The sequence below is a fragment of the Lepisosteus platostomus genome, chromosome 11 (genome assembly GCF_059453375.1).
Source record: "Lepisosteus platostomus isolate fLepPlt1 chromosome 11, fLepPlt1.hap1, whole genome shotgun sequence".
Lineage (NCBI taxonomy): Eukaryota > Metazoa > Chordata > Actinopteri > Semionotiformes > Lepisosteidae > Lepisosteus > Lepisosteus platostomus.
Window position 1 is genome coordinate 4,849,099 of NC_142621.1, and position 20,980 is coordinate 4,870,078.

General features: G+C 44.0%; 1 protein-coding gene across 1 annotated transcript in view; it reads right to left on the reverse strand.

The window, feature by feature from the left end:
* The window catches only part of zswim5 (zinc finger, SWIM-type containing 5), a 64,481-nt gene extending 43,701 nt beyond the window's left edge, over positions 1-20,780 (reverse strand). Inside the window, exon 1 of the mRNA XM_088598049.1 lies at positions 20,173-20,780. Coding sequence (XP_088454175.1) covers positions 20,173-20,680 — 508 coding nt within the window. The 5' untranslated portion in view covers positions 20,681-20,780. The remainder of the gene's footprint in view (positions 1-20,172) is intronic.
* Between the last annotated feature and the right edge of the window lie 200 nt (positions 20,781-20,980).

A 20,980-nucleotide genomic window follows, 5' to 3' on the forward strand; every position in this document is an offset into this window, starting at 1 on the left:
ACAAGCCTTCTCTACTAGGACACCAGTCGGAGACAAAAGTCGGGAACCGCCGGCGCAACGGTGCATGGAGACGAGCAAACCTCACACTGGGCCCCTAAGCCTCCGAGATGCATCTTGGTTGGAGATGCATGGGAAGAGAACACAGCACAGTACGTAAGCATTCAGGGAACCGAGGAGCCTAAAGAAGTGAGGCTACATTCTTGTTTTAGTCACTGGCAAGACAGAGGCAGGCCCCGAGGAGAGAGAGGTATACAGCAGTCTCAACGCCAGTTGTGAAACCGGGCTCATCAAAACAACCACACCAGAGACAAACAGGGGTCATGACTTAAACATTCAAGGCATCAAAAAAGAGGGAATGCATAGGTTATCACAAAAGAAAAAAAACTTTGCATTGCTCAGCCAGAGGGGAATTCAGACTCTTTTTCTAAAATGCCTACAGGGTCAACAAAATAAGCTTTATCGCCCTGATCATGTGTTTTTTTTTTTCTTCATTCAATGAAGTGAAAACACACACGGAGAATCCACATAAGCTCTCAGAAGAAAGCGAGTAGCCAATAGGATCAGAGTGCCGGTGGCAGAACTGGAAACAAGTGCCAGGAACTGCAGTCACAAACACAGGCGTGTGGGAAGGTGCTGCATGCAGCAACGAGAACCATCTCCCACTGCAGCGCGCTCGCTGTCTGCAGGTACGGACACGCCACTCCACTCGGCACCCTCGGCACACAGGCCACCTGCTTCAGGACGTCAGCCTGCCGTTCGGGAACGAAGAAGAAACCGAACCAGAAAGAAGAGGAATGAGGGAAAAAACGTGTTCTTAAAATCAGTAACGGAGACCATCCGAAGCCCACGACAGAGAGACCTCGTGCGAGGAAAAGAAATGCGAAATCTCGTAGAGATCAGAAACCGAGGTATTTCTCGTTGCAAAAGCGCGATAAAAACGCCCAGTAACAGGGCTGCTCGGAAGAAGCAGCAGAGTAATCAGTCTCGGGTGCAATTTGAAGAAAAGCCTACTCACAACCAACCTGCACCGTCATAGCACTGTTTCATAAAGGGGTTGAAACCGTTTTTCACATCAAGAGTGACTACACTCACTCTCATTATGAGCCCTGTCCAGTTTCAACACTAAACCAATTATATGCTTCATCAGCACTAATGCTAAGGCACTGACTAAAGGCAAACTGAGAGGACCATATGGCCTGTATTTGACTACAGGGTGGCACGAACCACCTCGCATTATATTTATATGAGCGTTTCACATGCGGCGAGAGGGCAGACTGGTTCTATAGCCCCTGAATGAGATGCGGCTTCAGCTGTTCTTTCCTTCCAAATCAAGAACACACACACACAAATCTGCAGCTCATCTTTGCCGGCCTGAATAAGTAACTGCCTCCCATTTACTTTCGTGCAGCACAGAACACATGGAGGTCTGCGTGTTTAGAAGAGCTCTGCATTGTAACGAGCGGAATAATCTAATATGATTTATGTCTTCAGCCCCTCTGGACCTTTGTCTGTACCATTCTGCTTTTTGTTCTCATATTTTTTTGTTGTTTAGGGGGGGGTGGAGAGTTTGGTACAAAATGAAACGCGTTTGTTCGAGAGGCCGGGGTAGGTGAGGCAGAGAGAGAGAGGCCAGACGCAGCCAGCCCCATCAATCATGTTTGGAGGGAGGCCCGAGCGCCCCTTTGCATGTTCGCATGTGGATACGCACACTTGCGTGGTCTTGTGGGGCGGAGCGTCAGGGGGGGCTACTGTGTGTAACACTAACGGACCGTCCCAGCAGGCATTTGTGTCCGGGGAGGGTTTTGTGCGAGTGTGCGAGAGAGAGTGGCTGATCTGTTTATATTTTGCGGGAGCGTAATTTTTTTCCCCCCTCTTTGGCTGTCATCTGTTCATTCAGCCGCCTGAAACAACCAAAAGGCTCTTGACGACTAATGGCCTGTATCAAGCAAGGCTCGTGTTGAGATACAGTAGCCCAAGACACCGCGATTCAAACGCACACCTAGAGCACGGCTAACTCTAGGCACAGAAACACTACATATTTAATATTGCTCTTTACAATGTGGATAATTAGACGCAACACAAGAGAAACACTGGTCCTTTTCAAATAAACTGTGCTAGAATGTATTGCTTCTTTCCTTCCCCAACTCATTATAAATCTGTAAGTCACAAACTCTGGAAACTACAACACATTGTGCACGTAAGTCCAATTATTGTGCTGTAAGAACAAACGTCTTTCTACTACCATATTATGGATTGGGGGGGGGGGGAGTTAACCAATTAATTATGCTTCCTTAATTGTGCAACATTAAGTTCTGTGCAACGTTTCAATGCCCTTGCTGACATATTACTTAAGAACGGGGATGACTCATTGGACTTGGGCAGGGTTCCGATTGGGCGCTCTGCTCTGTGAAGGTGGAGGTGCAGAAACTGCTGCGCAATGGTGAAAGAAACCGGAGTTTCGGCGTCACCTCCAGCACCGATATCACCCACGGATTTTCTCCCCACCAGAGGGCCGGCCCGACGTGCAGCCTTCGCCGCCTGACCACCACGCCGCCGCCGGCGTCTCCTCCTCTCCTGCCGGCAGCCGGCGCACGGAGGCGAGGCAGCTGTCACCGTGAGAAGGAGATCGCTATCTCCCGCACAGGCGCTTCTTGTTAGCGGGGGATCGCTTCCCCAAGAGCGGGCTGCACGGCTGCAGCGCTAACCGCACGGGGGGTTGTGACGTCGGCAGCTGGGTGGCTCGCCACTCACTGTTTCCATTTCCACTGCAGGGGGCTAGGACGCTCCGGGACGCAGCCTATTGCTCAGAAAAAAAAAACCCACATCAGGCCAACTGGAGGCTGGGTCACTCAGAAATGCGCCAGTACGAGCCGGCTGTAATCTTTAAAACAGGATGCAAGAATCTTTTCTCGGCAGAGGAAGAGGATCGTTCAGGAGCAGCAATGCAAAGCATGAACAGAGACTGCAGCTGTAAACCATGTGTCCACAGCAAATACATTTAGTACATTTTATAGCTAGGATCCACTGTGCTAAAATCCCTTGTTGTATCAGCAAACTGCTTTACGGTTTCTTAACTGAGTCGCTGTAGTTTGTACGTGATCAAGAATCGTTTTACAGAGGATTGTCTTAAAATCCAGAACTTTGTTAAGGTGCTGTGTGCTTTCTAAGAGGCTTGAAAACTCAAGCATTTACCAGCACATCGGCATGCAAAGTTAGTGTGAAGTTAAGGCTGTTTCTTATCTTCAAATACTAGCTTAAAAGGTAAGTACTGTTCCACTTCTCAAATTCACTCTACACTGAAGAGCCCTGAATTTCTGAGGAGCTCGCTAAATTACTGTATATCGGTTCTCTTGATTCAGGTCATCTTTCCCTGTATGGCCTCTAATGACATCTAGCATTCAACAGGAGAAGAAAAAAAAATCGTATTTTTAATTATACACAGCATGAAAACCTTTAAAGCAAAAAATGAACTTTTTGTGCACCCTTCCGATATATATATAATATTGGAGGCTCCAGCAGGTAATGCAAGGCATTCACAAACCAAGTGGATAGATGCTCTGCAAATGGTTTTTTTTTTACAACTTCACATACAGCAAAGCACTGAAACAGAGCTAAACACATTGCAATATTCAGCATTCCCAAAACAGCTTGGGAATGACTAGGCAATGAATTTCCTTTACAGTGCCAGATCTGTTAACTCTGGAATCTGGCAACAAACAAGGGCCATTTCTTTTGTGCATCCGTTTAAACTCTTGTTGCACTACACTGTGTTCCACCTCCCCAAGATTATTATGTCAGGCTGAAACCCTAAAGACAGACAGAAATGCTCCCAGCTCGCTCCGTACGGCAGCGAGTGGCGGCCTGTGTTCACGCACGACGGAGCACGCGAGGAGAGGGGGGGTGGGGGGGGACGACACGGATCTGGGTCACCGCGACCGGAACCGGCCTCCCCAGCATCTCTCCTCGCCACGTCATCACAGGAGCTGCGGGACAGCGGACTGCACACGTCATCTTCGTCACAGGCTGACAGCTGATCCACACAGGAGTCATCCGGGAGTTCAGTGACCGAAAGCAGAGCAGGAGGGGCCCGTGAGCGATCCAAACGTGCTCAGTCATAACCCCCCCCCCCCTCCACACACACACACAACGCGCATGCTCTACCGTGACAATCCCAGCAATGACAAAAGGCCCACTAGTGACGGGCAGCAGTCCGAACCAGGCAGCCAGAGGCCTGCAACCTGTCCTCCCAGCATTCAGCGGAGACACCACTTCACCCCTCATGGCTCCCGGGAGATTGCTTTACCCCGTGCCTGGCTGGCTTAAATCTTCAAATTCAAACTCCTCCCGCAAAAAAGTGAAGGAGAACTGTTATAACTATCCTTCAGAGTGTTTCCTCTTACGAATTTTAACTGCAGTACAATTCTCTCATCCGAAAACATCCGTGACGTTTTTAAACGGTTGTCCCAAAATACTTTTTTTTATTAGATTCTCCAAAAAGTACCCAATTCAAATGCCAGGTCTTTATACATTCTAAATGTTTTGGGGGGGGGGGTGGGGCAAGTCATGAGATTATTTTCATTTCTTGATTAAAGGCCACATTCCTACATGTGCAAGGGGTTCAGGCTGGTATGTGATAGCAACTGACAGCCGACAAATACCTTACAGTGATGTTTATCCACTATGTTCTATAAATACGGGTTCGTATCTGGACTCTTATTAATCTGAGTCTCAAGGAATCACAACAGCCGATTCACCTCCAGAGCCGTTTTGCCACACAATGTAAACATGCATATACGATTAACACAGCGTCACAGATCTGGCCATCCAAAATGCATAGTATGAATCATCCAAGACTGTAAACTGCAAACACGGGATACAGAATTTCTCTCTTTTCTTGCTTGAGACACTTAAAACAGGAGGTTTAATTTGGGGAGACAGTAGCTTGTTCACAAGGGGGCCATCTTCAGCAGCAGAGATGCTTCCAAAATTAATTAACAGCCTTTTTTAATCGAATCAAATGAAGTCTTTGGACCCTGAACCCCAAAGTGACACAGTGGGTAGAGGGCTAATTGAACACTGCTTGCAGCTGCTTAAATATTCATAATACAGCAGACCTCAGCCATCTGGGTGCCTATCTGATTGCTGAAAAACAGCCGACACAACATCAAATATGGCCACCGAACAAGGAGCCTTTGTTACTGCAGGCTGCTTGTTTTGCCGATACAGTTGCACTTCATCTGTCCAGAACAAATTTAGTTAGCAATTATCAAGGATGGAAAACTGTATTACTTCCCCGGCAGTTACCACTTGGGTTTTATGCCATTTTACGAACCAGACAGAGCAGGAACATGCATCACGGCGTAAAAACAAGCAAAGTTGATGCTAATTTGTCATGATGGCCACAATTATCCATTCAGTATCCACCAGAAAGCTGCTCGGGCCCACTGGGTCATGGAAACATGGAGCCAATCCCAAAAGCAGAGGGCGCAAGGCGGTGCTACATCCTGGAGGGGACGCACCCAACCAAAGGAACAATTTCGTTTCAGGACGCCGATTAATACGGTCACTGACTCTGGAAGGTAAGAGCAAACTAGAATACTCGGAAGACCCCACAGAAGCCCATGCAAAGGAGACTTCAGCCCTGGAGTTGTGGGGTGTCGCTATGTTGCGCCACAATAATTTCGCATCTAAATTTGAGAGCTAAAGCATCTACGTTTATGGCCTTATTTCCCTGAGCTTGCACTTTAAATACATTTTTGCTTTTAACCCCATGGTTTACATAAAGGACACTTACAACATTACAGAACATAAACGACAATAATTGTTAAAAATGGAAAAGGGTCCACTCAATTTCTAAAGTACTAAATTGTAGTTTAAAAATTAAATAATTTTTTAAAAATTTACATAAACATGAATGCCACTAAAAAAGCAGTCATGGCCACCTTCCCAAAATCACATGTAACTCATGAACCAAGGCAAGGTAGTGTCAAAGGTTCCCAGCTAATGTCTCTAGCCTTTTAATGCGCCTGCAGTGACCAGGGATAAGTCCTAATACTAAGCGTTTGATTTGAATCACATGGCCGTACAACTAGAATGAAATCAATTGAATTACCAAACTCTTTATGCCCAGCCAAATAGCCTACAGAAAATGAAAGCAGTAAGAATTTATGTACTTTTTGGATTTAACCAGACCACTCAAGTTTGTACTGGGCAGCCTTTGCAAGTCTTTTTTTTTTTCCCTTGAAGTCGCACAAGAGCTTTTTATTCATCAAAAGACTGGTATCCTTTGTATTGTATGACCTTGTTTAGTTCCATTTTTCATTTAAAAAAAGACCAATGTAATTTCCAAAAGAAGGAGAAAACCATTGATCAACAACAACAAAAAACACTAGAAATGACCATCTACACGAAAGCGCGGCGAGGGTTCGCTTCGAGGAGTGCTTCCCAGGGCTCCGAGCTCGAGGGCAGGGAAGCAGGGAGGCGTGTGGACAGTGCCGGGACAGGTCTGCCAGAGGAGGCCGAGCTCCGCTCCCCTCAGTTTGCAAAAATATTCAAGAGCGTGTTCAGGGACTCTGTAACTCTTGACACATTTGCATAATGCTTTGTGGTGTCCCCCAACTGCCACTGAATGAACTTCTCTTTGTGAGCCCCTCACCGCCACCCCACGCTCCCCCACACACGCGCACTACTGACAGAAGTGAGATTCCATGTGGTCGGGACACAGAGGGCCTACACATGCAGTCTCAACTCTGCCTCAGACTTGTCCAGGGGCAGCTGGGAGGGGGCGGGGGGGGGGGGGGGGCTTTTAAACTTCTTAACCTCCCAGTGTAATGTTACTGCCCCAGATGTAGAGCCCCAGCTCCATTTGACACTGCACACAATGCGGCTGTGTGGAAGATGGGAGGCTGCTGAATTTGAATTTCTGTTTGCCTAAACACGATCCTGTCACAGTAATGTGATTTGATCTCCCCCATTGTCTATTCAATCTCATCTCCAGCTGATTTTTTTTTCCCCTTATTTGATTTGCCTTCTCCTTTTTTTCTCTTTTTGTTTCCCCAGGCCTTATTTTGCATTTGTTAAGCAATTACAATCAAATGAGGCATATTACTCCCGTCTGGCTAACCTCCACTTTCAGGCTCTGCGACTAACTGCCAGTTTGGTCTTTAGACTACATTACCCGTTTCCAGTGCCGAAAAGAGACAAAGGATTCAACAAGTCCCCTCACACCTTGTCACACCACCTTTCAAAGACTACCATCATCTCCCTAAGAAGCAGTGCAGAGACAAGCTGTTGCCGAACTTGTCATGAAGCTGCACACACAATTTAAGACCACCCCAAAAATGGTTCCAAACCCAGACAGATCATTAGTGAGGAAAGGGTTTTCTGTAATAAAAACATCATCTGATAGATCGAACATATAAGCAAGGTGAATGGCATCTTGATATTTATGGGAGGAAATGTTTCTGCTTGCTTTGAAAGAACAAAAAGCTTAAAAACGGTTCACTTATCCCCGATACATTCAACCACTTTGTGATAACATCGACGACAAGAAATTAGTCAAGGGAATAAGGACGTTTGTGCTGTTTGTTCATTCTTTGGGTGTCTTTTCATTTGTTTGGATTTTTTTCCCGTTTTTTTGTCAATTTTAAAAACGTCTTAAAATACTTTTCTAAAAATGGCTCACAAGGTCGAGGAACCTTGGTCTAGTCACTGTGCAGAGCGGTGTGTAAGGTAACCTAGGATAAGAAATAATGCACACACCAGAGAAAGCCAGCTTTGCTGTTACTAATGAAGCCACATGAGCCAGAATCAACCTTTTTCTAGATTTACAAACACTTCCTTTAAAAAAAAAAAGTACATTGCTCTCTCTTCTGGAGCGTCACGTCTTCAATAAGGCAGGGGACATGCATTATGGCAAAGAAATAGCACCAATAAAAATGAGAAAACATCCCTGAACCAGCACACAAGATATAGTAGGTGGCATGCCCAGCTGGAGAGCAGAATTAGACCCCAGGCATTCGTGAAAAGCCATCAATACAAAGGAGACTTTATGGCAGGTCATATGACCATTAAATCAAACTATTGCTCCTGCCACAATCGCTTCCCATACTCAGTCCTCTCTTTTCCCAAGTGCTCTCTCCCCAAAGACAAGATGTGCAATAACTGCATTAATGCAACATGCAATCAGTCAGCACCAAGCTGCAATGCAGCAAACCTAGTGGAGCAGATGACATAAAAACACACCCTCTAGAGCCCTACAGTATATTATCAGCCCGCCACCCGTATAGAAAAGCCAATGGTAACTTTAATACAAATGGATTTGGATAAAAAAGAACCCCACATTCAGGACTAAAGGAAACGCCCCACACTATAAACCATACTTGTTTCTCATAAAATAGAAAACATGGGCATTATTGGGACGTGAACACATTTTCAAAAAAGGAACAGGACAAATCAAGAAAATACTATCTGTCCAGTTAAAGAATGAACATAGAGCTGCAGGTTCCTCGCCACTAGTTCTTGCCTCACAGCTGACCTCAGCAATTTTCTTATCAGAGCCTGCGACCAAAACCTATAGTGTTGTCCTTCACAGATTCTACACACAAGGGCTTTGCGTGCTTGCATTTCTTTTAATTGTCCCTCTGTCTTCAACAAAGAAATACATATCCTGTAGCTTCAAACATGCTCTGCGTGCTCTTTAGAACTTTGCGAGTGAATATGCTAAAAAGAAAAGAGATCGGCTGAGTCATCTCTAAAGCTCGAGAAACAATGGAAACTCAAAACAAGATACTCTGAGCCTTCAGTACAGAAATTAATTACCAGGATCGAACTATCAGAATAGGGAAATATTTAAAAGCACCATTAATATGCAGTGAAGTGAATAACTAAGATTGCACAAACCCTTACATAAAAATATAACACCTGAAGGTATATAACACTTTGAAAACATAACACTTTGAAAATGCACTGTATTTCTAGGCAGTTGAAAGAATGGTTTTGGAAACCCAACATCTTATGCTTAATATTATTGATGATTTGACCATTGGTCTTTTTTTTTGGCATAGAGACCTTTGCTTACCCTTCATGCCATTTATATGCAGAAACAGGACGAAATGGAACAGATCTGCCTTTTTTTAAAATTAATGCTACACAACAGATAATTTTAGAACCGGTAGTCAACTGTGCGTTAGAGGCTGAGTTTCTTTTGCCTCCAAGCAAACCCTACCTCCAAAGAGCCTGCAAGTTGAACTGGTTTGAGTCACCATCAATTTTCAGTAAAGAAAAAACAAACAGGAAGTAAATTCACCCATAAACTGTTACAGCTGCCACTCAGCCTGAAAACCCAACGATAAAACAGACAAACTGGTGGTGAAAAACACGCGAGAGAACAGCACTACTGCAGCAGAGCACACAACACATGGGCTGCCCTGGAGCACAGCTACCCTCCTGAAACAATGGCAGGTGTTCAATAGGATTCAGCCTTACAGCCTTTTACAACAATTACTACAACAATAAGGGGGGAACAGAAAAAAAACAAATTGTGGGGGTTCTCTATTACTTCTTTTTCTTCCTGAAAAGGATTGTGATCTGGGAGAGGGTCGGGCTCGAAGGAGAGTGAATAGCCAGTGATTAAGATGAATGGATCTCATTTAAAACACTTGCTTTGACATTCTGGCAATCGTTGGGAGGCAAGCGTTAGGCTTCTAATTCATGGTGTATTGTCCAGCATCATCGGCTACTGTTTTCACTAATAACGAATGGGAGGCACATTCCGTGTATTAAATCTGCAATCAACCACTATGAAACTGAACATTTTAAGCCCATCATGAGGTAGCTCTATGATGAATCTGCACTGCTGACTAAAACTAAATAAAAAAGATACTGCCTGAAGATACTATAGATATCTGCAGGGTAGAGCAGCAGCACACAAACCTGCAACACCTTCAGTTTATGCATCGGCTGCTGGCTTAGACCTCTGGAAACCAATGAAACAGCAGCTTTATATTTGCACAGGTGCAGCAGATTGAACCATTCAAAAACAAAGTTCTGCTGTTATTATTAATTTGGCTGACATTTATTCAAAGACGGTTACATTTACATAAAAACCATAAAGGTTACAAGCAAATGACAGTGAGCCCATTTCATAGTCAGTAGTCACCAGGGGAACCAGCTTGTTCCACACTCCCACCAACCTTTGGGTAAAGACAAACTTCCAGGCAGAAGCACAGGGCTTTAACCACTAGTCCACACAGCTGCCTCTTCTGTCTGAAACAACCAAGCAATTTATATGATTGCCATCAAATCTGCTGGAAAGCAGGCAGGACTTTTCCTTGAATCTTCCTGAAGTGCATTTAGAAGAGGAGATTTGGCACCCTGTGAGTCCTCCGCTACCGGGTTACAGTTTCAATCGGAAACATTCAGAACAAGTTAAAAACACACCTTTCACCTGTACATCGAACATGTCTCAAACCCAAGGCACGTCTGTGACCTCCGGTTTTTCCCCTTCCTTTTAATAAATAAAAGCAACTACCCGTTTCTAAAAAAGGCAACATACGATTTAAGTACTATGGAGTCGTCATATGCACAGTTGATTACGATCACAATAAAAAACTGCTTCAGTCTGCAAAGCGGATTCATTTTGCCTGCTGCAGGAATTTCGAACAGATGAAGAGGACCTGGAAAGAGTGCTGTATTGGCAATCACACCTAATATACACCAACAAAAATCAGAAAATAGAAAGCTGCTAAGCACAAAATGCTAATAAAACCAACAACACAAGCCCATTTAACAGAAGCGGATTCTGTTATTTAGCATACTTTACTTTTAAAATGCATTGTGTACATACACACTCTCGACACACTTTAATATAAACAGGACTAAAGCATGTCTGGATTTCCTTTCTGGAAAGAAACATTTTTTTAGTCAAATCACTGCCACCTAACAATGAAAAATTTCTTAGCAGTGACAATTTTTTCCTAAGGCCATGATCAAATATTGCAATAACCGTTAAGTGCATGGAATCAGAATGGCTAAAGACTATTCTCGGCACTTAAAGAGGGGAAACTGCACTTTTCCTGTAATCTGAAGACATTCTACAGAAGGATGCTTCCTCTTGTATAACCAATACCTGTACTAATAAGTTTTTTTTAGCACCAATATGTATTCATCATGACCCAACAAAAGGTACAGAGACCGCATAAGGCAGACAGCAGTAGTTTTGTTGCTCTTAAAGCCTCCGATACACACCAACTAAATGAAAGGGGAATGGCTGAGGGGTACTTGACATTTTGCATATATAGATGCATTCAGATCCAAACCTAAAAGGCTTTAGGATGAGAGCCAGCTGCACAAAGTTTCCTTTAACGATATTGATATATTAATCATCACTGAGGTCCGCCAAGCTTCTGAAGTAAAAGGAAAACTTCTCTCCAGGAGCTTTCAACAATTTCTTAAATCAGTACTAAACAAAGATCATTTAAAACAAAGCTTTCTTGAAGAAAGGTGTTTGAAGTGAGCACACACACAGAGGTATAAAAGACATTGCTGGTTAAAGTATTAGATCTAAGGGCATATCACTACATCCTAATACGCCTTATGTAACAGCCACTGTTCTCCAAACTGAACAAAAAGAAAAGGGGCTTTCATATTCAGTATGAATAAAGTTTACATTTATACACTCCATATTGTTTTAATCCACTGAGTAAATCAATGTATCCATATAATGTACATATAACCCTGATGTTAATTTAGCACTAACTCTGAAACCCTCCAGATCTTCCATTCAGTATATATCCTTTAATTTCAACACAAAGACCTGAGCTGTAAAAGACACACAGCAGCTTGAACTGAACTCTTGTGTTCCAGAGAGTTCAGGTTTGGGCCCTGGTCAGGTCATTAGTTGACTGTACCCAGGATCCCCTCAAATGCCACTGGGAGGTTCCTGCCTGCCACACAGACCACAACCCCCGTGACCTCCTGGGCACCTGCAGGTTAGCGGTGCCAACAGCAAAGGATACACCTCTACTCCAATGAGGACTGAACCTCGTTGTGCAGCTCACAATTAGTTAAAAATAGGACAACGTAGTGGGTGAGCTGGCCAGAGGAGACTGTAGGAACAGAGGCTGTTGCTGTGAGCCAAGACGAAGACACAATGGTAGGATTTTGTAGAGATGTTAATGGAATTAAGGACACAGAAATATTTCACAAACATAGATAGAACAGAACTCCAAACAATGCTGACAAAGCCCAAATCGCAGGTTGCCGATAATGCCAAAATGAAGAATTCCCTGTATAAACACAGCACTTAACTTCTCCATTCATTAAGCCACAGACGGGGAACCTACAGAGTGAGGGCAGTGAGGCACACCATTCCTCTCTGAAAAGGCCCAGGCTTAAACGCGTACAGGAGAACTCTGACAGGAATTAGCCAGAGTTTACTTCCTCCCACAAACCCAGCCAGCCAATGGCCTGACCCAGGTACACAAATCCCATCACCGGACCAGTCTTTCAAAAAACTGCTACACTCCTACCTTTTCACAAGCATTGTCTAAAACCCTATTCTATCTCCCCAGAAAATCAAAATTAAACATTTAAAAGATAGTTCTAGATATTTTAATGGGGAAAGAAAATGTTCCCCATTAAAATGTATTGCTGCAGCTAATACTGACAAATTATCTGGTTATATACAAAAGTCCTATTAGGTTGTTTTTTTTTCGCCTACAGAAGCTTTTTGTCAGAGCCTTAAAAGTTTTTCAAACTTTATAATACACATAAAAAATATTTTACCACGATCGAAGGGTATTTTCCCTTAGGATTAAAGACACTTTCATGAATGAGAAACATATATGCTGGTGGGTTTGAACATAGAAGAAAACGGAACAAAAACGGAGGAAAAAAAGATTTGAGACCTCAACCGTACAGAAGGAGGAAGATAAAGCTGACAAAAACAAAATTTCACATTTCAATACTCATTTTTTTTTTTAAAAAAAGATTTAAATCCTTAAATAAGTGGTATGCACACCTAATGTATTTCTTAAGTCGCGTCTAGTTTCTCAACAAACCACAAAGCACCACATTCCTTCGGAAACCAGACGCATGGAAGAAACCGTCTATAAAAGCAAACACTCTGTCAAGAGAATTTATTTCCAGGACAGGGGACGCTGCTTGAGAGCAAGTCAGAGCAAAGCAAACAAGCGCCGGAACGTCCCCTTTTCTGCCATTAGTAGAATGGTCAGAGGGGGTACAGAGGGGCGGCCTTGTTAAGGAGTCACTTCCACTGACTAAACATTCCCCCAGAAACGCGGTGGGCCTCCTTCAGATCTCAGCACGACAGCAGGGACGGGCTTGACATCACTCACTGTGGGGGGAGGCACGGGCTGGGCATTTGCACACTTGCCATAACTGCTTCTCCTCTCGGTTCAGGGCTGACTGGGCTAAATCCGTCAGGAATTCCTTTATTGAAATGATTGAGATTTCACAGAGGCGATGGCACCTCTGCTTCCTGCGTCACTGTGACTCAGCCACTTGGCCCGCCCCCTCGTCTCCAAGGCCAGCAGTGCGTGACCCAGTAATCCCCAGTCACTACTCGGACCCTGGATCTTCCCCTTTTGAAGACTCGATATAAATCCCAGTGCTAGACCGAGAGGACAGCTGGCGAATATGTGGTGGGCATCTTTACAGAACAGAAAACGCAGACAAAAATGTGAAAGATTCTTGTTTTTGCACCACTGTAGATGAAACCCTCCCAGCCTAAGTTTACTCTTCATTTTCCCCATGCAGATTTGTTTTCAGTTTTTATTTTAACGGGGTTGTATTTTTATAAAAGACAATTTTCTGCAGGTTTTGAAAGCAATGCCAGACGTTTCGCAAATACATACTAAACTTAAATGCAGATTTTAAATATGAATGGTACATAACTATAAAATACTTCCTCACTAATCAAGTGAGGAAAAGGCTGACTTTTTTTCCCCCCCGTCAGAAATAAAGGCTTAATCTTAAAGTGAAATGATCTGATGCACGAGCAGCTCTTAACAGAAACTCCACATGCAGATTTTGAACAATTAAAGACGTGATTGCCTATCATTTGCAACAGGCTACCATACATTTTTAATCAGTCTTTCAGCCTTGGTGGGTCCTCCAAAGGTGTCACATGTTTAGAAATTGCAGTTACTGGCCCCCAAAAATTCAGAATTAAGTAGTCACATTCAAATCTTAACTATGAAATTGACCTGCGCATTATAATGACCATTGTACCTGGCTTGTTTTTCATTCATCAGGTTCTTCCCCCATCTGTGGTGCAAACTAGCTCTTTTAAGATTCGCCAAGTTATCTCTTTTTTACACAAGAACACATTTACACACTTTACTTGAAGTCCAAGCATGCAGCCTGGAAGGCTGCAGGGCTGGAAGAACAGCAAGTAACAAGTCTGTTCCAGTGGCGAATTATTACTCGCATTACTAATTTGAACAAACAAAGTAGTATAATCTGCCCGCTTCAAACCATGTATGGATGGATAGCTGTTACCATCTGTTGAACAGTTTTGAAACAAAAAATATAATTACAGGTTTCCAGCTTATGACTCAGACCGGGCAGACAGAGCGAGACAGACCAGAAACTAACACCCCTGCAAAGTACTCACCAAAAACGTGCATCTTTTCTGTTAAATTACGTAAGCTTAGAAAGGCCTACACTTCTTTTTTCAACTACCCCCTTGGTCTGCGTCTGCATGAAAAGATCAGACGAATCCGAACCAGATCGCTTCAAGTTTCCATTGCTGAATGTGGAACCTATGTTTGTAGAATGTGTGGCACGAAAACCAATGCAATTATTTTAAGTAAACAAACTGGGAAATGGCTTGTTACTGACCCATTAGATAATACCTGTGTGTTATTGAAGCTACAAATTATGACCTATGTGGTATTTTATGCATTTGGGACAGGAGCAGAATTTGGAAAGATGGACCAATGGACTGTACCAGCTTGCTTTCACAGAAGGTCAACACACCTGCGACCGGTGGGGAAACTCCCCCGTCTCAGGACTGAATGGAAAAGAACGGCACAAAACTTTGCAAAAAAACCCAGGCGTTTTAAAGAATTAGAATTTAAAATTATGGCACAGTCACCCAAAACAAAGGAAATCAGGAGGGAAAAAAAGGGAAAAGGAAGAACAAAAGAGGTGAATCTTGAATAACGCAAAAAAAGCCTTGAACTTCTGTTTTAATAAACCTTTTTGTTCCCCTTCACATTGGTTCTGCTCCCTGATGCTCATTCTTCATTCTGAAGCTACGGTAGATTTTTTTTTTTGGGGGGGTTGAATCTGTATAATGTTATCAGGAAAAAAAGCAAAAATCTCTTTATAGTCCCATTAGTCTGCATAACAAAGGGGCATAAAAGAGAATGAAATTCTTCAAACATTCAAAATTAAATAAACATCCCCTCCTCAGCCCCCAGTCTGGCATGGGAACACAGGTCTGGATTTCTGTTGTGCAAAAACTTTCATCTATTAATTCCTCTTCCTTACACTTATCTCTTAAAACCCTTTTTTTACTGCAGCTGGGACACTGAAAAAACAATCCTCTGAATACTTTTGTATTTCCAGGCAAAGAGACCACACAGCAACACAGAAAGCAGAGCAATTTCACCAGCGCATGCTGACTTCTCATTTCTGTCACTCACAGCAAAACCGACAGAGCATCTTAACCAACGCTTCATGCACTCGGTTAAAAAAAATGCACAATTTAAAAACAAAATTGCAGGCAAACAGTTCATTGCTCTTCATAGTCAAATACACACTTTAATTCTGTACTGAAAGTGGTGCGTTGCATAACAATGAAACATGTCACTGTCACCTAACGTGCCTGTCACTGTTTCTTGAAGGGTTTTCAAGAAGTGTTTCTTAAACCTATGCAGACAGCTCAGGTGTCTTTTTCTACAGTACTCTGTGGGTGTACAGCTGACCAAGCGACAGAAGCCAAGCTCCCTCATTAACTACAAGAAAATACAAGTTTGTTAACGCTCGAAGTAGATGCAGTTAGAAACATTTACAATATTTGCTGTGTGCAATATTCTAATTACTCATTATGATAAAAATGCAAACCTGGTTTCTAACCTGCAGCACTCGAATTTGCCTTGCAGAACATTCACGCTATTAAAATGAAGTGACAATTCAACGTCTTCCACAGCAATTTCACTTTGATTTTCAATGCTCAGGTTTAACGGCCCACACATTTCATTGAGTGATCATTTTTATGGCCATTCAGATGCGTTTTGTTTTTAACTGTACAGTGATGTGCAAGACACAGGAAGCCAACTGACTTTCAAGGACATACTAAAATACTCTTTTGGTTACAGAACCTCAAAAATGGCGATTCGTTCCACGTCTTTTTTTTAGGAAACATTATAAGAATTTAAAATGTAGTGCCATCAGAAAGCTCCTCTCAAAAACCAATGAAAATGAAACAATTTACACCCCAGACTAACTATCTTTCAACTATCCCCTTTTTTAGGATACTTGACAGCATTAAATAGCAAGATGAGGGTTAAAATATGTAAAATGAGGAACAAAATTAACGTACACACCCTGAATACCCAACACCTTGGCTTTACTGTCAAGACGGCACCAAAGGAAATGCAGTGTGATTTGGCACAAAAAAAATGAACAAGAGTGATTTTGTATGGATTGAGCCCTATTTTCCCCTGCTGTTGCCTCAACAAGAAAGTGGGCAGAAGGAGAGAGAGTGAAGCACATCACCCAACTGGAAAGCTACCCTCTGGAATCAGCACATCCTCAACCACCCCCCGCCATCTGCAGCTAATTTTACACCTCCTGTGTTAAAAATAAGCACTTTTAAATGAAACATTTCCTTAGTGGTGGGTCGCTGAAGACGGTCCTATGCGTTTTATCAGCTCCCCACCCCCTGTGCTATGCCCTGTCCACACTTTGCTGAACAGCTGATGCCGGAAAAAAATGCCAGTGACAGGAGGCTGGAAAGAAAGGAGCCGAGCTGTAACCAGAAACACAGTGCCACTCGCAGACAGGACTAACCTGCTTGTCGATTTGCTTATTACACACAGACTGTTTTTGTTTTTTAATTCTTATCCCACTGACCTTTTCTTTTAAAGGATGTAACATCCTATTGAAAAAAAAACAGCACCATACTTCCTTTGCGATTTCACTTATTTCCTCGTTTCTAAACGCTAAAAGTTATTCAGCAAATGGAGGAAATTTACATTCCACGCACTTAAAACAGCACTTGAAGTATACAGGAAAAAGGGAACCACTTCATCCAGCACTGAAAGGCAGCCATTCTGCTCTGCAGTGAGGCGGCTGGTGCTGATCAGGTGGAGAAGTCAAATACTGCTTCACCAATTAAGTTCAGGGGGAATTTTAGGGACGCCAGACTGCACACTCTCCCAGTAGTGGCGTGGAGCCAGGACATCAGGGTTAACATCCCTACTCTTACGGACAGTGACACAGAACCTTTAACAGTCACATACTCAGGCCCTCGGCTAAACTCTCATTATCTGAAGGACGACACCCACTACAACCCAGTGTCGCCCCGTCACCACACTGAAGCACTGGGTTTCAGAAATCTAATATCACACCAAACAGTCCTCTGACCAATGTCGACCCACATCCATGTGAAACCTTCCAAGTTGTCTCCAGCTCCACAAATTGATTTGACAAGCTAAGACATCCTATTTTACGCAGCAGTGGATATGTGACAAAAACAAAACAAGCTATGTAAGGCACAGTCTACCTAAGAGCATCAGGAGGTCAGTTACAAAGGAATATTAACTTTGTCCTTGTTTATATTACAGGTGTACAGAAAACAGAATTTGATTCTTACAATGTGTTCAGCTATGTATATTATTAAAAAAAAAAACCCTTTGAATTTGTACACTTTTTCCTTCCAGCTCTGGGTTCTTGATTCTAGCTCCTGAAAACACTACGCACACATTTGATTCAGGCAGATTTTTGAATCTGGTTATTCCTGGCAGAGTTGTCAGTTAAGAAAATGAGCTGTGTATACTCAATTTTATGCTAACATGAAGAGAGAATACAAGCCCTTTTCAAAACTGAAATTGCTCACCGCTTCTAAACATTTGCTCGTTTTATTTCATTACAGGCTCACAAACACAGGCGCTTAATGCAATACAGTAGATCTTTGTGAGTATTAAATGATTTTACAATTTTAAATGGCATGCTTAGAGGAAAGGTAATATTCCATTAGTGATTAATGCTCAACACTTCACTTTGTTGCACAAGCGCTGTAAGGACTTTCATGAAACTCCTATTTCAAAGGTTCTATTCTTTCAACACACAACAGCTGAACTAATCTGACAGACTACAAAGAAAATCTGTAAAATACTTCGGTCTTCTGAAAGAAATGTATGGCAAACTACATGCCCAATACAAATACAATACAGAACTACGATGCTATGCTATGCTTTTGTTAAAAATTAGTGATTTTTTTAGAGCACTAAAAACCAGAATATATCCTTCGGCACTTACATCGGACTGATGCAGTTATTGGGGGAGCTCTACACAGTAAAATACTTCGGTGGAATTAACGCGTTATTTAGACTATAAAGTAAATGCATTCGTGATAAAAGTAACTGAAAGGCTTTGAATGACGTTTTACCAAAAGAGAACTAGTCAGTTGAACACCCAGAATAAACCCTGCACAGCCACTCGCTCACCCCTTAAAAGAAAAAAATGAAAGAAACAAAAGTGGAAACACGTTTCGGAACAAAAACCTACTGAACGTGTTTACCTCGAAAACCCACAGCCCCTGCAACACAAAACAACTTAGGATCTCAAAATGACCGACTGCTTTTCACTTAGACACCGGCTTTTCCCCACAAACTACAGCCGCCGAAATAACTAAAAATAATTTGTGTGGAGGGGGGGGGAAGGAAATACCATAGAGGGGGAGGCCGCAAAATTAAAAACTAAACGGCCACGAAGTAACTGCCTTTTTATTCGTTTATTTAAAAAGGTGTTCCCGTTGGCGAGAAACCATCGATGTGTGCGAAACGACAGCACGAAGTAGCCGACGAATCTCGTTTTTATTTCAAACCCGTATTTCGGGTGGGAAACTGAATACCTAACGAGTCCTCTCCCTTACGTCTACATAAAACTAAATATAAACACGCAGGCTGTATTTAAGACCGCAAAAGCATCCTTTGTCCTGACCGCAAGACAACAAACAAACAAAAGGCGAGGACGAAAAAGAGCAAAGCGGATTACATTTGGTTAATTTTGTAAGGAGACTGAATAGTGTCCTCACCCCCCCCCGGCCTCAGACAGAAAAAAACCTATCAATAGCCAATACTGCTCAATCGTGACAGCTCCTGCGATTTTCCGTCCCCCCCCTCCGAGACAAATGCGACACTTGACAAATCGTCACCAAAAAAAAACATTTATTAGCCTCTAACACGGGGCAGAGTCGAAATAAAAAGACTTGTTTTTTTTAAAAAAAAAGTTAAAACAGACTCGGGGCGACCGTGCCGATGAGGTCGTCGGCTCCGGTCCAAGTGAAAAACCACACTTGTTCTCTCTCTCTCTCTGTCTGAACGACACACAATGTGCGGAAAAAGAAAAAAAAGACGCTGAATCAAAACAGGAAAAAAAAATTTTTTTTTTCCCTCGGTCGGCAAAAGGCGGAGGAGCCCTTTAAATTTTAAAAAGCTGCCTCGCTGTTACTTGAGGACGGATCTCGCCAGGTTTTCCGCTCAAGCCGAAACACTGTAACAATTTTTTTTTTCCTCTTTTATGTGCGTCTGGCTGGCTGGACGGACGGATTGAGGGGAGGAAGGGGGGAGATAGAGAGAGAGAGAGAGAGGCGGCTGACGGACGGGACCACAGCGCACAAAAATTTTTCAGATTTAAAGGGGTTTAGTGAGGAGTGTGCGTGTGTGTCAGGGGGAGGGAGACGGGGGGGGGGTTACATCTGGTTAAAAAAAAAACTTTGCGAACAACGCTATAAACTTCCATTTGTTCCGGGGGAGAGAGAGAGGAAAAAAAAGGAAAAGCCCACCCCCCCCCTCTCTCTCTCGCCCCGGCCCGTCGGCTCTGGCAAAGTTCGCTCCCGGCGGCCAAACGCTGCGCGAAAGGGGAAGGAGACGAGCCCGGGGCCCCGCTGAGGCCGCCCCGGCTCCGGCCACTTACCGACTTGCAGCACGTTCTCCACACAGCCGCTCTCCAGCAGCCGGATCCCCCGGCGGAAAGGCAGTCCGTCCCCGGCGCCCCCAGCCACGGCGCCCCCCCCGCCGCCGCCGCCGCCGGGCACCCCTCCGGGGAGAGCCCCGGACCCCGCGGGGGCCCCCGGACCCACAAGGGGTCCCTCTTCCCCGGCGCCCCGGCACTGAAAGGACGAGTACATGCAGATTTCCCTTTCGTTCCTGGGGAAGGACCAGTACACGATGCGGCGCTGGACGGGCTCCGGGATCCGCTCGAAGCGCTCCTCCACCCTCTCGAAGGCCCACTTCTCCGCCACGGCCTTGGCGGCGCAGTCCAGCAGGGATTCCGGGCAGTGGAGCCGGGAGCTCGGGCATCCCGGCCCTGGGCCCGGGCCGGGGCCCCGGGGAGCCGGGCGCAAGCACGGCCGCTTGCTAGCCGGGGGCGAAGACAGGGGGAGCGGCGGCTGAAGCGGTAGCTCTCCGTGTCCCTCCGCCATGACGACCACATAAACACTGAAAGCAAAAGACCAGCCTGAGAATCGCAGAGACAGCAGCTCCGTGCGAGGAGTGGGAGGAGAGAGAGGGAGGGAGGGGGGGCTGTGTACGTCACTACCCACCTAAAACAAACACTGAATCGCACCAACACCTAACTTTTCTTTATGATGGGGGGAAAAAAAAACTTCTCCGCGACCTATCTAAAGGTCCTTTCCAACTGAAGCAAGCTTTCGTATATATCTTTACATCTTTTTTAACCTTTTTTTGGGGGGGGCATTTAGATCCGTAGGAGTTTAATTTGT